This window comes from Lemur catta, chromosome 14, assembly GCF_020740605.2.
Source record: "Lemur catta isolate mLemCat1 chromosome 14, mLemCat1.pri, whole genome shotgun sequence".
Lineage (NCBI taxonomy): Eukaryota > Metazoa > Chordata > Mammalia > Primates > Lemuridae > Lemur > Lemur catta.
Window position 1 is genome coordinate 5269823 of NC_059141.1, and position 16952 is coordinate 5286774.

Here is a 16952-nt window from a genome sequence, read left to right on the forward strand (position 1 = left end):
AAAGTCAAGTGAAATGTATTTATTTCCTGTACCCCTATAATTCATGAAGATTGAAACAATCTGGCCAATAGTGTTCAGTATGTAGAAACACATAGTAAGAAGAAAAAGTAATTTATCAAGTTACAGATCTTATTTTTATCTTTCTCAGGTTTATCAATATATTTTCCTGAAAACAGACACGCCACAATTTACATCTATGGCTTTATTTTATTCGTTGACAGACACAAGAGGCACACAAATAAAGAAGCAATAAGAGAAAATATAAGAGACAAAACAGACAACACAGTTTACTCTCCTTTCCTTTCTAAAAGTTTCATAACATGAATGTGGAGTAAGTCTCAGGAACTTCATCTTAAGGGATATTTTAGGCCTAATAATCTGACTGAAAGTTAATGTAAAAAGGTCAGTACTTAAATTATGAACAGGCCTATGAGTCTCAATATTTGATAGGTACTTACTACCTATCTAAATTTAAAAATATATACTATATCATTATATTATACAGTATTCTTATAACTTAAAAGAGATAGTATTGATAAACGTATCGGTAAGCTATTTCAAAATATTTTGAATTATTTAATAAAAAAATATGATCTAGCCATTCACAACAGCTCTTGTAAATTCCATTGTAAAAGCTAAAAGGTTCCCAATTGTGAGACATAAATTGATAGTGTATTTCTTATTCCTATCTATTTTTTAAACAAGATAATTGGTTTTGTCTTCCTAAATGAGTTTACCAAATCAGCATTTGAGTACTGACTAACCTGACTGGAAGCACTGGGATCTTCAGACACCGAAGAAGGCATTTCAAAGGGGGCAGGCCACGAAGCCCCTTCCGATCCACTCGTCTGATCTGAACTGGACGGTTCCTGCTGTTCCGCAGCAGACGGGACGGGCTGGGCGGCTCCATCACCATTGATACTGGCCAAATCGGGGAGGGGAGGAATTACATTATCATTAAAGTCAAACTTTAGGTAACTGTCTACCTATTTATAAAAACTAGATCTGTAACATACATCTTGTAAAAAAGGAACATAAGAAAATTTTATCAGTATGAGGAAATGTTAACAATACCACAGTAGCAAAACTTATTACTTTTACTAGCTTCAAATTAAATCTTAGATTAGAATTTCATTTGTCCTAAGATAAAAATAAATAAGTAGCCAAGTACCTGTAATATAAAAACTTGGAAAGAATAGCCTTCTGATACCAGTGCTCTTTGCTCTTTTTCTTCCTCTGCCACTTCTGATCAATTAGTCTTTGATAAAACTCTTTCAACCATGTCCAATCACCAGTCTGAATAACATAACAAATTATCAAATAAATAGAACACACATGTAGTTAAAACAATGTTAACTATTACTCTTTTACAGAAAATACTCTATTTTTTGCATACTGTTTCATAAACACATACTCATAAAACATTTATCTTCCTGGACTCAATTCACACCACCTCTTTTAGGAAACCCCAGTCTTCTTCCTCTCCCTAAGCCAGGCCAGGAGAAATGAACCTTCTCTGTAACATTTTTAGTGCCGGGAGGAAGCCCCATTTTTCAATACTGTATTGAAATTATCTTTGCATGCATTTATAACCCCAAAACTGTGTACTGCTAAGGAGCAAGGCCTGTGATTTATTCACTGTCGTACACTGAACTGAACTGTGGTCATTATTTTACACTTGATTTTAGCCAAAAGCCGAGAAGCGATGGTCTTTATTTTCAATGTCAATTTACATCACTGTAACTTATTTTCCTTTATCAAAGTACTGCAGGAATATTCTTTAACTTAAGAACTAGCAAACCCATGAACTATTTATTACTAGTCCATGAAAAAGTAAGTAAAGAAATGGAGAGAGAGCTTGAGAAACCACAACATTGTTACTCTATTTTACAAAAGTATACATCCTCAACACAGGGGAAAAAAAGTCATATACCAACATACAGTTTGAGAAGCTCGGCTTTGGGAGAATAAATTAATTCTAATAACTACAGTCATGCATTCTTAACAACAGGGGTATGTTCTGAGAAATGCATCATTAGGTGATTGGGTCACTGTATGAATGTCATAAAGTGTACTCACGCAAACCTAGATGGTATATAGCTACTACTACTATGGTGCCCAACCCGAGCCTCAGCCCAGTACTGGTCCATGGCCTGTTAGGAAATGGGCTGCACATCACCACCTGAGCTCTATTCCACCCCCAGTCTGTGGGAAAACTGCCTTCCATGAAACCAGTACCTACTGCCAAAAAGGTCATGGACCACTGGTCTACTACACACCTAGCCTATATGGTATAGCCTATTGCTCCTAGGCTATAAACCTGTACAGCGTATTACTTTACTGAATATTGCAAGCACTTGTAACACAATGGTATTTGTGTATTTAAACATATCTAAACATAGAAAAGGTACAATTAAAAAAACAGTATTATAATCTTACAGGACCCCTGTCATATATGTGGTCCATCGATGATGGTTATGTGCATGAGTGGATTCATTCATAGGAATGGCTTTTCATGTTTTTCACTTTTCCTGGTAGCCATGTTTTATAAGAATCTTTTTAATAAAGGATTTTTCAAAAACTTAAACTAGTCTCTTAAATTTCACAAATTTTTAGCAAGTCTCTTTACTAGCTTCATCCTTTTCTTTGTAAGAAAGAATCCTGGCTGTTGGCATCAATAAAATAATTTTCTTCCTCATTCTCTCTTCTATCTTTTCTTTAAAGCTTTTCTATCTTCAGTGAAACTTTTCATTTCTTGATTGTTGAAGTACTCAACTATATTTCCACTTTGGCCTTTCTCTGAAACAAAATCATATTTCTAATGCTCTCAAGTTGTTAGAATAATGCTTTTCTGGATGTTTTTCACACAAAGTATTACCTGAGATGATCTCATAAAGAGTTCTTGAATATCCAGCTCGTCTAATAGGAGAGTCCTTCCTATGCGGTGCACTGCCATGCTCACGTGGGACTTGCTGTAGGGAATCTTCAGGAGCTTTTTTATGTTCTTAAAAAAATTAAGAGAAAAAATAGTTTAGAAAGACCTTTTTAGTATGATTTAGAATCTTTCAAATTTTAACTTTATTTGTAAAACATTTCCTTAAGGTTATACAAACTGTACTTTACACAAAGGGCTACATGCAAACATATGGAAGACAGAGCTTTAAAACCAGAATTACCTAGACTTTATGAGTCATACTATGCTAATGTGAATGACAGTCAAACATTTATATTTACATGATAGAATTTCTTAAAGTGTGTATAGGTCACACTGTTGCACTGACCTAGGCTTTTAGTATATCAGATAAAAACCACCAATTAAGGATCAACAGACTTTACTAGAAATATCATTAGTAATTCTCAACTGGTACCATATACAGAATAATCCCAAACATTATAATCAGTTTCAATAACTATTATTAGAACACAACCATCAGTATTAATATTATTACCACTGCCAGTGTTTTGAGAGTTGTTCCCTCCTCTTTGAAGAAACGAGATATGGTAAAGAGTGATACTTTAATAAACAAGGAAGATATTCAATAATCTGATAGCTTTATTTTATTTCACCACTAATTTATCAAGATTGCAAAACAGAAAATGATACTCTAGCACAAAACATTCCCAAAATTACATTAAGCAGTAAGTAACACTTACTTCAGAGTCAGAAACAACATCCACATCATTTCCCACCGAATCAATAAAGTCATATGCCATGCCAAAGCTACCAAAGGAAAAAAAGGCCACAAGTTACAAGGTCATGCTAAGAATCATGCAAATAGAGGTTAACAACAGAATACTGCATTTCATCACTTCTAGGACATATTTTTCACATTTTAACATCTCTGAAATCAGGATGCATATCACCATTATAGTTGGCTAGTTTTTCCTACTTAGTGGAACATAAAATAATGGTATGTCTTAAAATCAATGGCATCTTAGAGTTAATAAACATGGTAATAATCTTTAGAAGAAATTAGTAGGAAACACTTAGAATAAAAACATTTAACAATTGTTTTTATTTTTGTAATCACAAAACCCAAAAAAATCTCCAAGAGAAAACCACTACAAGATTTTATCCTTTTTAGGTAGTGAGATAAAAAAAAGAGAAAGAGAAACATTTACCAGGATTTTATTTCTGAGATTGTACATATAATATACATTGATATATAATATTTCTCTTTTAAAAAATAGATATAAAAAAATGCACCTGATACCAATTCTGCCACAAGGGAAAAGGAAATAATAAAAGTTAATTGAGCATCCAACTCATGCTAGGTAGCTGATATCACCATTTTCCAGTTAGTAAGTAGCAGAGACTCAGGATACTCACCTAGGACTGCTAACTTCAAAGCATAATCTCATGATTTACCATGGGCACTAGACAAGTTATTTAACCTTTCTCAGCTTTTCTCATGTGCAAAATAGTTAACGGGGCCTATCTCAAATGGTGGTTGTGAGAATTAAATGAGATAAACGTGAAATACTTAGAATAGTGTTTGCATAGAAGTATAATTTCAATCACCTCATAACATTTAATTGTGTTAACATATCATAATTTATTAAGCTATCATTCTAAAAAAAGATATTTGGGTTATTTCCAACTTTTTGCTAGTACAAATAATGCTATCAACAACATTTTGCAAATGTAACTTTTGCCTTCTGAGGCATTAGGATAATTTTCAAACTACTAGCTCATAAAGTATTAATGTGTTTGTGCCTCTTGCTATAAGTTACATGGAAATATTTTAGGTTGAATCACAGAGAGAAAATAAAGAGAAACACACACATTAAATGGCATACAAGAACATGGATGTTAGTACGTTTTCTTCTGTAAGATCCCAGGCTACTCTCTCAACTTTAAATACTACCAGCAGAATTTCCAGTGTCAAGGGTGTAGGCCACACAACATGCTGGGTTTTTACTTTGGGCTTTTTCAGACCAGACAATCCACCATTATTTAATGAAAAACTCCACAGGACAGATCAGGCAGTGTTAAGGGTTTTCCTCCTCATGTGCCACCCTGATTCTTTATATTCATATATTCAAAAGCTATGCAAATTTGCTAAAATAAAATGGGTGATTTAACTTTGGCAGTTAAAGTCATCTTCGTTAATAACATGATGTAGACTTGAAAAAAGCAAATGCAATTGATACCTTCATATTGCAACATTATTATCAGAGGAAAAAAGAACTTTCAAAGTAAAATGTAATCTTTTTTGAAAGAGAAAGCTCAGTAAGTTAATGTGCATTATCAATTTAACTGAAAACCAAGTATTAGGAGGTTTAAATCAGGATACAGGAGCAGGTGAAAATGCCACCAATTAATATTCACCTTGAAAATGGCTTGCTTTTCTTACTGTTGCCAAGAATGGTAGTTCCTGCTGGCCCTAATTTGGCACTCTCTCGTAACCAGTTGGCAGGTGGGAGTTTCAAGTCTGTCTTCTCTTCGAGGCGTGCAAATGCTGTTCGAGGAGGGGCAGAAGAGTATTTCACCACAGCTCGGCTCTTCACTTCGTTGCCCCCGAGAAATAAAGCTGACCCCTAATTAATGTATTGAATGAAACAGTAATGAACACGACTACTAGAATGAAAATCTCACCTTTACAAAAAGCAAACAAGAACCCACCACACCAGGCTTCACAAGGAACATATGCTACATGTTAATAACAGCACTTAATAAATTCGAGCATAAATTGTCACATTTGCTTAGCTCTTTTTCACATAACTCCAAAGAAAAAAGATGAGTCAAGGAGCATGATGGTTATCATCAGTTAGGAAACAGGCTAATCACTCTGCCTTTTAAAATTTATTCAACTTGTATGAATAAAGTGGAGAAGCAGAAACCAAGGAGACTCAACAGTATCATGTTAACTAAATACAAAATTTAATAAAACCCCTGTTATGTTTGAGTATTTTAATTTCAACAACATGCATCATTTACAAAGGAGCCTGGTAAGATATCTGGTACTTGTTTTCAAGCAAATGTTTAATAATTGATTCATCAGTTCATTACACAAATACTCTGTACCTCTAACTTCATCGCAAGGCACTGGGGGATTCCTCACAACCTGCACTTGCACATCCCCAAGGCAAGTTCAGTGTCTGGGTTCAATATTCTAATCTCTCGCGAAGTCCCTTTTTGGCCTGGCAACACTTTGCACCTTTCAAAAATTAGTTCAGTCCCATTCTCGGTGAGTCCCTCCCTGACACCCTCTCTCTTCCCTCTAGATTTGCACAGCTGTGCCACGTTCTGGAACCACATATTTACATGTACCCTCCTTGAGAGCAGAGATCGTATCTAACTCACCTGTCGGTTACCCGGACTGCTTTTGATACGAATGACGTGCAAGTAAATACCTGAATACCTGGCGACAAGCAAAGGGACTTTCACTCCCTGTTTTGGGGGTGTCAGGGAGGCGCAGAGAAGGCGCCAGAACCCGCCGGGAATCGTGACATTCCTCCTCGGCGGAAAGGGCCCGCAGCTCCCGGAGCCCTGGCAGGTCCCGCCCCGCGGAGAGCTCACCTGTGCAGAAGATTCCTCGGACTCTCCCTGGGACAGGAGGCTGAGCCCTCCCCGAGCAGCGGCCACGGCCGGCGGAGCCTCGGCTCCGGCCTCCTTGAAGTCCCCCATCACTTCGGGCCAGAGCAGCAGAGACGAAGCCGGACCCGAAGAGCCGCGTCAGGAACCCAGGCCCAGCGGCGCCGCAGCACAGCCGAGCAAGCGCCAAACGCACTCGGCAGACAGCACTTCCGGCCTCTGACAGGAAGAGGTTGCGGTGACGCGCGATTAAATCTCGCGAGTCTTGTCTCAGAGGCCCAGCCCCGCCTCCCGCTGCGGGAGCCACCTTCGCGGCGGGGGCGGGAGCTGCAGTGCGCCTGCGTCTGTCAGGGTTTCTTCGGGAGACCACTTCTCGCGGTTTCTGAGTCCCAGGCTCCGCCCCCTGCACACCGCTGGTCTTTGTTGGCAAATAGTTCTTGGGACTTGGGCTTGGGGCGGGGAGTGAAAGTGCGGGGGGCGGGGGCTCCTCTCTGCGTGGGCGGGGAGATGCTGCGGTCACACGAGTTCATGAAGTGCTGGCGCTCCTCTTTCCCAGCCTTCGCTGCCCCCTGGTTTACAAACGGGCAGTCTGCGGCCCGAGGGGGAAGGCGTGCCCAGGTGAGGGGCGGCGCGGCTGGAGCCCGGCGTCTCTGACTCGGCGCCCGCTCCCTGCTGCATCACAGTGCCTGCGTGGCCCCCGGTCCTGGGGCGGGGGCGCCGGGCCTGCGCGGGGAGCGGGCGCTGAGCTGCGCAGAGGAGGCCCCCGCGTGTGGGTGATGGACCCCGAGCGGGCAGCGCCTGCTTAGGTGTTCCTGGAGCACCTGCGGAGGGCACGCTGTTCGCCAGGCCCTGGGGATCTGGCCCCCGCATTCCACGGGGTCTGGGGCTTATCACACATCAGCGTGCCCAGAAAACCCCGAGGGGGCTTGTTAACTTGCGGGTTCTGATTCTGTACGTCTGGGATGAGCCTGAGGTTCCGCATGTCTCGCAAGCTCCAGGGAGGTGATGCCACTGCTCTGAGTAGCAAGGAGGTCGAGAAATAGGCAGGGCCGTTTTAAACCTTCGAAGGGCTAGGCTCTCTTACTTTCAGACTCCGCACCCGGTATGATGTGGATCAGTTAAACGCAGCCACATCCTTCACAAAATATATTTTTTGTGTGGTAAAGGTTTTTGTTTTGCAGTAAGATAGGGAAAGTTTTTTAAAAAATCAGTTTTGCCTTTGCAGTGGTTTGGCTATCTCACTTTGTAATGTACACCTGGCTCTGATAACTCACTGCTGTGTCCATATTCAGGAATGATGCGATTCTGAGCAAGCTCAATTTACAAATTGTTTTCCAATTTAACAAAACATTTTTATGGATTAAATTTAGCAATGAATTTGACATATTTTGCAGACATTTACTAAAACGTATTGATTTTGATTTGTTATCACTTTTGTATTTTGCAATCTAATTCTTTTTTTGTTTTTTGCAGCTTATGCATTGTTATAGTAAAAAGCTGAACACATCTAACACTAGGAGGATGGTTAAGTCTCTTTTTGGTACATAATAAAGAAACCCTGTGCAACCGTTACCTCGTTTTTCAAGAATATTCAAGAACATTTAAATTGTACATCATATATTGTTAAATGATAAATTTTTAAAAAGCCAATGTGCACTATCCTAATTTTAAAAACGTGTATATTTCTTTGTCTATGTCCACAAAAACAGATCTCTGAGAGGTAAGATGAAGTGATTTAAAATTTATTCCTTAAATTGTTCTTCATCTTCCTGTTTTTTCTTTCGGATTGCCTATTATTTTATAATAATTTTATTAAGCTTTTATACATATATAATTTAGCTTCTGATAATCTTTACACTCTGTTGTTTTATTGTATAATTCTATCTTTGTAAGAGGGGATTTCATGCAGTAGCAGTCATTCTTTTCTCGAGACTCAAATATTTTGTGTGCCTCTTGAGAGGTAAGTGCCTGGACGCTGTTGACGCTGAGTGGGAAAGTGTGCTGGAAACAGCCTGTAAAAAGGCAGAGAAGAATGAAACAGAACCAGGAACTTAGCACAGGTCAGCAGCTGACAGAGGCTGTGCAGCTGAGGATGTCAGGGCGGGGACCAGAGGACGCTGGGGACTACTTGTGGAGGGAAGTCTGAGTGGGAGCTGGGTCTCCAGCAGCCACACACAGGGCCAGCCCTAGAGTGCTGTAATTGAGTTTGTAAAGGAGGGTGATCTCTGAATGCCGGAGAAACTGGGCACATCTGGATTTCATAAAGTTTATATATTCCTCTAGCTCTAAGGGCTTATTAATTTTTTTCTTTTTCCCTATTCAAACATTTTTACGTGCTCTGGGGTTTTTTGTTTAAGTTATTTAAGTATTGTTTCTAATGTGATTGAAATATATTATGGGAAAACATGGATCATTACTTCCAGAATTTAAAATTTATGTTCATTTTTATATTGTACTGTGTCTGCCTGTTCCTTCCATCTCCGTCCCTGGCCCCCAACCCCTGCTCAGGATGTACTCCATCCTGCATGGCCTGCTCTTCCCTGTCAGTACAGCTATCCTGGTTCTTGTAACTAGTCAGTGCTTGGACACGTTTATCTGCCTCCCCAGTGCCTGATGCTCTGGCTACTAAGAAATGCTTGTTGAATGAATGAATGAGCAACATGCTCCTCATTGCATAGCGCCGCATTGCTGGTGCTTTTCCTTTGCCTGGAATACCTTCCCTTCCGCACCTGGTTTATTCCCACCCACCCCTTGAGATTCATCTCAATTAAGTCCCTCCTGACACCTCCCAGCTCCTTCCACTCGGGATCACTTTCTTTTCCCATCCTTGTATCACTTTGTCCTGCACTTGTCACATTATAGAAAAACTACCTGTTTGTTTCTGCCGCCCTCACCGACTATGAGCTCCTCAAAGGCTGGCGTCCTGTCTGATCACCAGCACCAGGCACAGCACCAGCTGACAGAACTGGTTTAGCCCTTAGGCAATGGAGGGAACATGACTGGGGCTGACAGACTTTTAAAATGCTCATCAAAATGTTTGAGACATAAAAACAATGTTGGCTCCAAACTACTTTTTAATCTGCAGAATCAAAGCTAAAAATGTTTAATGAAGTAGCTCCAAAAGATTGCAGTGTCAATGTCATTAATTATTAAAGTTAGTATTGGCATGCAGTTTGTTCCATTCTAAAACAATTTGTAGATTAGACTTACTCAGTTTGCAGAAATCCTCCCAGCATGCATGATGATTTCAGAGAAATCCCAGGCATTCACAAATTTAGTTATTGTGGCATGCAGAATTTTCCAAAGCAAAGCTAGAAATCCTTTCAAAAATGTTTACAGTAAGACAATTATGTGTACGGCAGATGTGGTTGGGGGTGCTGCCGAGGCACTCGCAGTTCCTATACAGCCTGGCTGGTGGAGGATGCCAACCTCTAAAACTTCTAAACTCAGGGACTATTTAGGACATGTGCTCTTCAGTTTGCCACGGGCCCCTCCACGACCTAGTGTTTTACACCTAACCAGCCTCATTCATTTACTTTGCTTGAAAGATGCTGAATTTCTGACTTCTGATCCTGGACTCTTAGAGCTGAAAAAGATTGCAGATTATCCGAGCCAATCCCTTCCCTCTTTAGATAAAAGCAGTGCAGTCCAGAAAGGAGAATAGGATGGACTTGTTGAACATCACACAAAGCTAGTTAGTAGCAAAGCCAGAACTAGTACCCAGGTTTCCTCAGTTAGCCTTCTAAAAAGTCAAATTGCAGACTTAAGCCAGTGGAGGTTTAATTTGTTTTATAATCACCTGAGGAACTTCTTAAGAGTGCACGTCCTCCAACCACCTCCACATTCTAAGTCAGTATCTCTGGGTAGTGCTGAGGAGTCTACATTTTTTGTGAGATTGCTAGTTTCTAATGACCTTGGCTTATAGACCACACATGAGGACAGTGGTCTCCAAAGACAATCCCCTGGGTGCAGGAAGACGGTAACTTTTTTTTTTTTAACTTGCAAAGTAAGGGCAAAATTAGGTTTTACTAATACTGCATCTGCAGGTTGACACAGGTGCCCTTCCTCGGGCTATGGTCAGCTGGTCAAGTATGATTGGGTTATGCAGACGAAACAAAAGATGCCCAAATGTCAGTGGCTTTACAACTAGGGTTGCCAGAGAAAATACAGGACACCAAGTGAAACTTGAATTTCAGATAAACAGTGAAAAAAATTTTAGGGTGAAAATGTTCCAAATATTCAGCGTAAGTATGTTCCATGTTACATTTGGGACATACTGGTACTTGTCTATGTCATCTTCCTCGAGCACCCAGGTTGATGAAGCAGCCTCAGTCTGGAGCACTGCGAGTTGGAGTAGCAGACGGACAAAAAGAGATTGGTGAACTGCAAACTAGCTCCTACAGCTCTGATCGGAAGTGACAGACATCACTGCCACTCACCTCTTTTAGGCCAAATGAGTCACATGGCCACGCTTAGCATCAATGTAGCAGGGAAGACTAATGCACACCTGAGGGGGGACGCTGGTTATCTGTGACCATTATGCAGTCTACCCCAAGCACATAGTGGCTTGGATAGGCTATAAGACACCATTCACAAGATTAAATTTGGTCATGAAATGAAGCCTTTAGGAGGATCTTTTCAGAGTTTTTAATGAAATAAGGAGTGTCTTAGTTTTTTTTGTTGCTGTAAGAGAATACCTGAGACTGGGTAATTTATAAAGAAAAGAGGCTTATGTAGCTCACAGTTCTGTAGGTTGGGAAGTTCAAGGCCATAGCCCTGGCCTGTGGTGAGGGAGGGCTTTTGTGCTGCCTTATAAGGTGGTGGAGAAGATCAAAGGGGAGGTGGACACGTGTGAAGAGGCAAAACCCAAGGGGGGTACTAGCTTATAGCGCCTCACTCTTGTGGGAACGTATCCTCTCCTTAGAGAACTAATCTAGTCCTGCCAGAGTGAGACCAAGCCACCCATGCAGGCAGAGCCTCCACAACCCAAACACCACCGCATGAGGATCAAATTTCAACATGAGTGTTGGCAGGGACAAACAAGCATATCCAAACCGTAGCAAGGAGTGACCTTGAAAATCTCATGTATTACATGGAGATTACAGATCATCTGTGACAAGGCACTCAGAAGAGTTGTCAAGCTTAAAAATGAGTTACTATATTTTCTCTTACAAAGAGTGTTTCACATTTTCTCATCTTTTCTGTGATGACAAGTAGCTGTCATTAGGATGCTACTTAGGAGAAAGTTTTGCAAAAACAAACAGACTTAATCTGTTCCTTCAAGATAAAAGTGATGTTTTAACAATGAGTGAAGAAGTATTTGGTTTTCCAAAGGATCTTATCTTATGGAGGGAGCATTTTTGAAAATAGATGTTTGAAAATCTTTCCAACATTTTATGATTTTTTTGTTTCCAAAAATGATGTATATTGCTTATGAAAACTCATATTTGTGCACTTAACTAGAAACCGAAATTTCTAACCTCTTTTAGAAATGTTCCAAATGGACAGTTTGAGTTTTAAATATATCGAGGAACGATATACTGTCTTAAGGATGACAGTGGTGCCCATCTGGCTTACTGAAGGTGGCGTGCCAAGGGCAGAGAGCCAGCGAAGATCGTCCAGGCAGCAAGCCTCATGTGCTCCTTAGCCGCATGGTCAGGGTTTTCGAAAAATCTGTCCACACTTAACTGTTTTCTTTGATACCACTAGTTGGCCTACTCAGAATGCCCAGACTGATCTCTTTGTCAACTGCCAACTGATTTGTTTACCCCAAAAATATGCCCGCAAGATTCACTGTTCCCAGGCTGCCAGCAGGTTTTTCCCTCTCCTAACTGTTGTACCTTCTGTTTTCAATTTTGTTCCATGACAACAGTCTATTGACCTTTCTTCCTCTTGCAGGAGTAAACAAATTGCATGTAAAACAACTGTCTCTGAGTTATTCCTTGACACCATTTAATTGGTTTGTGAAAAAAAAAAAAAAATACTAATGGAATCCTAGCACTGTGGGAGGCGGAGGCTGGAGGATCGCTTGAGCTCAGGAGTTCGAGAGCTGCCTGAGCAAGAGCAAGACCCCACCTCTACTAAAAATAGAAAAGTCAGCTGGGCACTGTGGTGTGTGTCTGTAGTCCCAGCTACTTGGGAGGCTGAGCCAGGAGGATTGCTTGAGCCCAGGAGCTGGAGGTTGCTGTGAGCGAGGCTGACGCCACAGCACTCTACTCAGTGCAACAGAGTGAGATTCTGTCTCAAAAAAAAAAAAAAAAAAGACTAATGGGCTTCAAAGAAGATGGAAATTTAACTACCCAAATTTCAGTTAAAACCTTTGTTGTGGGTACAATTGAAATGAGCAGTTTGGTTTGGTAAGCTCCAAGACCATGCAATTCTTCCAAGTAGACTTGTTTACCTTTGGAGATGTTTTAAGTGACGACAGCCATTAAAACCACGTTTTAAAATAAACTTATCTTGAAAGGAGTTTTCAAACTGTTATACCACAAAGTTTTTAACCAAGATTCTTTTTTAAAAAAGCTTGTTCAATCACTATGCTCTTTTTTAAAGAATATTAGTGATGGCAGAATTGGTTTTCATTTGATAAATGAAAATGTTATGAATAATTTTTATAGTCAATTTTTTTTTACTTTTATGTTTTTATGTCAATGTGTTAGTGCTAGTATATCATTAATAGATAAATAGGTATACATCATATTGGGGTTGCATGTTCAGAAATTAAAAACAATTTTTGTTGTTTTTAGAGGTGGAAGTCTTACTCTGTTGCCCATGCTGGCCTCGAACTCCTGGTGTCAAGTGATCCTCCTACCTCAGCCTCTCAAATAGCTGGGAGTACAGGCGCACACCACCTTGCCCAGCCAGAAATGTTTTTAATAATGGTGAATGATAAAAAAAAGCTTATAGGCCACTGCTTTTGTAAAGACTATTTTAGACACCAAAACCCAAATGCTAAGTACTCTTTAAGTCGAGAACAATTAGCAAGTTAATGATCTATGGTTTGCTGTACACTTTAATTTGACAAGAGTAGAAAAATGTTAAAGTATAAGACAATACAAAAGGTAGGAGCAAAAAGGGACAGCTTCCCCCTTCACCCTCTGAAGTTTTGCTGAAAATGAACTGACAAGGTGCAGATCAATAGGGAAAAAAAGGCATACAAAATTTATTTCAACATGCACAGCATGGGGGAATTGTAGGAGAGTGATTACCCAATAACCCAATGAGGTCCAGATGCTTATACACCCTCTCTTCATAGGGAAGGGGGAGATGGAGTGTGTAGGAATAAATGACAAAAGTTCCTCTGAGCTCTTGGGAAGGTGAGGGGTGAAACTTCACCACCAACAAAGATTGTCTTGTTATTCACGTGGAGCATCTCAGGTTTTCTCTTGGAGCTGCCCTGGATGGAAAAGACGAGAAGTGCTTCTGGGCATGGTGACAACTGTCAGTCTTTTCTCTCCTGGTTATGTGATGAGATTCCTAGAGGGGAAGTCTTAGACAATTGTGGTTTTTTTGGATAGAAGCTTTCTTAGCTACATAAGGAAATGCCAGCGAGCAAGTCCTTCCAGAGGCTTCTGGAAGGAGGATCAGAGAAACAGAGAGGCCAGGAAGGTCAGAAAGAGAGCCTGGGTCCAAGGCTTATTTCTGAGGTCTTTCAATTTTCATAGCACTCAGCGTGCCAAGCACCACGTTTCGGGGAATTGCTTTCTGCCCCCAAACAAAACCTTGATATTCAATTTTTCAGTGTAATAGCAGGATATTCTTGGTCATAGCTATCTGATACCTTATTTAATTTTTCATTTTATTTTATTTTTTGAGACAGTCTTGCTCTGTTGCCCTGGGTAGTATGCAGTGGCACCCTCATAGCTCACTGCAACCCCAGACTCCTGGGCTCAGGCAAACCTCCCTCCTCGGTCTCCCCAGTAGCTGGGACTGCAGGTGCGCACCACCAGGTCCAGCTAATTTTTCTATTTTTTGTAGAAATGGGGTCTTAGTCTTGCTCAAGCTGGTCTCAAACTCCTAAGCTCAAGCGATCCTCCTGCCTCGGCCTCCCAGAGTGCTAGGATTACAGGCGTGAGCCACCATGCCCAGCCCTTATTTAATTATTAACTGATGATTATTTAATTTTTGTTCTGGAGATTAATAACATTTAAGCAGAGTGTTTGAAACTGTTTGGAAACCATTTCCACTGCATTTGAGTGAGTTTATTTTCAAGACACCTGAGGAACTCAGATCCTTTTGCAAGCCCTAATCATTGGCTTTCGGCGTAGAATGCAAGCGACTGCAAGGGTAGGCTGTCTCTCCTAGGTATCACTTTGCCGCAGAAACGTTCTTAGAGTCTTTGTGAGTTTTATCCTCTGAAGCTGATTAATACCCTAAATGAATCCTAGGAACAGTTTCAAAGTCACTAACGTCCGCTCTTCAGGCATGGTGGTGGTTGGAGCCCAAGCGTTATTCTTGCTGCGAGTGCACCTTTAGCTAAGGATGAGAAAGAAAGAATTCTCAAACAAACCTTCCAATCAATCTGACAGTCAGAGACTGCTCGTGGGTCCCCTCTGCCTTTCCAGTTAAGGGCCTGGCCCTTGCAGGCCCTAATGAATCCTTTAGCTATTAAACATCTATAAGGAAGCTTCCAATGGTGAGAACAAAATGAAAGCATCACTTAGTGCAAAAGCATCAGGTGTCAAAGCCACTAACTGGACCTTTTTACTAAGCATTTTTATAACATCTGTCTTCCTCTGAGGCATTGAAGAGATGTATTTTGCTTTCTCAGTATAATGCAGCCACAAGGCACCCAGTGATAGAACCCATTGCCTGTGAACGCTGGGGAGGATGGTAACTGCTGGATGAACTGTGGGTGTTATCCACATATGACAATTTTTTACATATTTATTTACATGTTTTTTTCTCTCTAGGAAATGGAGCCAGAATCCACAGATGTCATTATCCATCTGCCCACTTTGTTTACTACCCAGAAGGCAAGAATATTGCATTTTAAAAGTGTCTGGACTTTTGTTCTTTCTTATCACACATGACTTGGGAAGCCCCGACCATTCCTGTTTACCCTGAATGAGAGTCCTAGTCAAAGCCTTGCTGCCTGGAGAGCTTTAAAATTCCAGTACAAAAGGCATTTTATAAGCACAAAGTGGAAAACGTCATTTATATTCATTTGCTGCTGTGGCATTTCTCCCTGGAATCTTCCTCTTGTCTGTCAACATTGGGCAAAAGGACTGGCCTCATCTACATTACAAATATTCTTTTAATGGTCTGGAGGTAGGAAGAGACACACAGCCCAAGATGGAAAAAGAAACTTGAGCTCTCCTATCGGAGGGCTCGGCTTGTTTATCCATAAAACTGGTCAGACATAATTAGTGTGGGTATTGTGATTTGTTTTGGAAAAACCCAAGTATGAAATTGATACAGTCCTTTGCGCATCTTGGCTGCAGTGAATGTTTTTTATCTGATCTCAGTGACCCGTGGAGAGTCAGCTGTGGGGAAACTCTCTGAGGGGTCATTAGGATGCAACTGTTCTGGGCAGAGCATGGTCTGCACTGGCGTCCGCTGCTGCAGGAAGGCTTCCAGAGCGGAGAAATCTCCACCAAGATGGTTTCTGTCATGGTGGGCAGCTCCTTTCTCAGTGGGGGGCCCTGTTTGGTGTTATTTAAGAATATCCAAGGGCATTTGTGTCCCAGAGCATCTCAGTGTGTTCCTTATCAGGGACATGTGTGAGAGTTTGCTGGCTGGATTAGCTGAAGTAGAGCCCAGCTCTGAGGGGCTCCCCTTCCCATGTGGGAATGTTCTAGGACATGTTCTAGGACAAGACGCAGAGCCTGCAGTGGCATCGCGTGGGTCCGAGGTCTGAGTGCTGGTGCGTACAAATGCTTGGGGGGCAGGACAGCTGCCCCAGGGAGGGGTGGTGCCCAAAGGGAGGGAGACCCTTGTCCCAGGCCCCTTCCCCCATCCCTCTGCCTGGGCCCTCCTCGGAGTCTGCAAATCAGCTGTTGCTTCTCCTCTTGTTTTGTCTTCTTCTTCAAATCTTTTCACCCCCCCAAATTTCCGATGCAAACCTAAGTCGAGAGAAAAGTAAAATGAACCTCCATGTTCCCATGGCCATGGTCCACCATCAACAGTCACTAACACATGGGCCGTCCACTTCATCTGCCCCACCTCGCTGCCTGCTCCAGATGATTAGTGAGATTAGCTCATCCTTAAGTATATTTAATTTAATACTCTCTGTTGCATTTTTTCTGGCCGTGTTCTTCTGTCTGCCAATCATTGCCTTAAGTCAGACAGTCTGCTGGGTTGGCTAGGAAAAGACACATCTCTCGAGAGAAAGCCCTAAGCAGCTTGAGAGAAATGTTAGGATTGGCCAAACCATGTATGTTTGATTTAATTCAACAGTTACTGAGACTGTTGC

General features: G+C 41.2%; 1 protein-coding gene and 1 long non-coding RNA gene across 5 annotated transcripts in view; one reads left to right on the forward strand and one right to left on the reverse strand.

Annotated features, from left to right (window-relative positions):
• The window catches only part of EDRF1 (erythroid differentiation regulatory factor 1), a 36837-nt gene extending 29899 nt beyond the window's left edge, over positions 1–6938 (reverse strand). For 2 of the 4 annotated variants that reach the window (XM_045567843.1, XM_045567845.1), the window contains exons 1-6: positions 6524–6739; positions 5333–5541; positions 3655–3721; positions 2879–3004; positions 1172–1296; positions 765–921 (exon numbers count right to left, since the gene is read on the reverse strand). In XM_045567843.1, the coding sequence (XP_045423799.1) occupies positions 765–921; positions 1172–1296; positions 2879–3004; positions 3655–3721; positions 5333–5541; positions 6524–6631 (792 nt within the window). In that variant the 5' untranslated portion in view covers positions 6632–6739. Of the gene's footprint in view, positions 1–764; positions 922–1171; positions 1297–2878; positions 3005–3654; positions 3722–5332; positions 5542–6523 lie in introns of all 4 variants that reach the window. The other 2 variants (XM_045567842.1, XM_045567844.1) reach the window with 2 other exon arrangements.
• Positions 6939–7075: 137 nt separating this feature from the next.
• Positions 7076–15965, forward strand: LOC123649671. The gene is made up of 2 exons (XR_006739097.1): positions 7076–7156; positions 15451–15965. It is a non-coding gene; the product is annotated as an uncharacterized LOC123649671 (long non-coding RNA).
• The last annotated feature ends 987 nt before the right edge of the window (positions 15966–16952 follow it).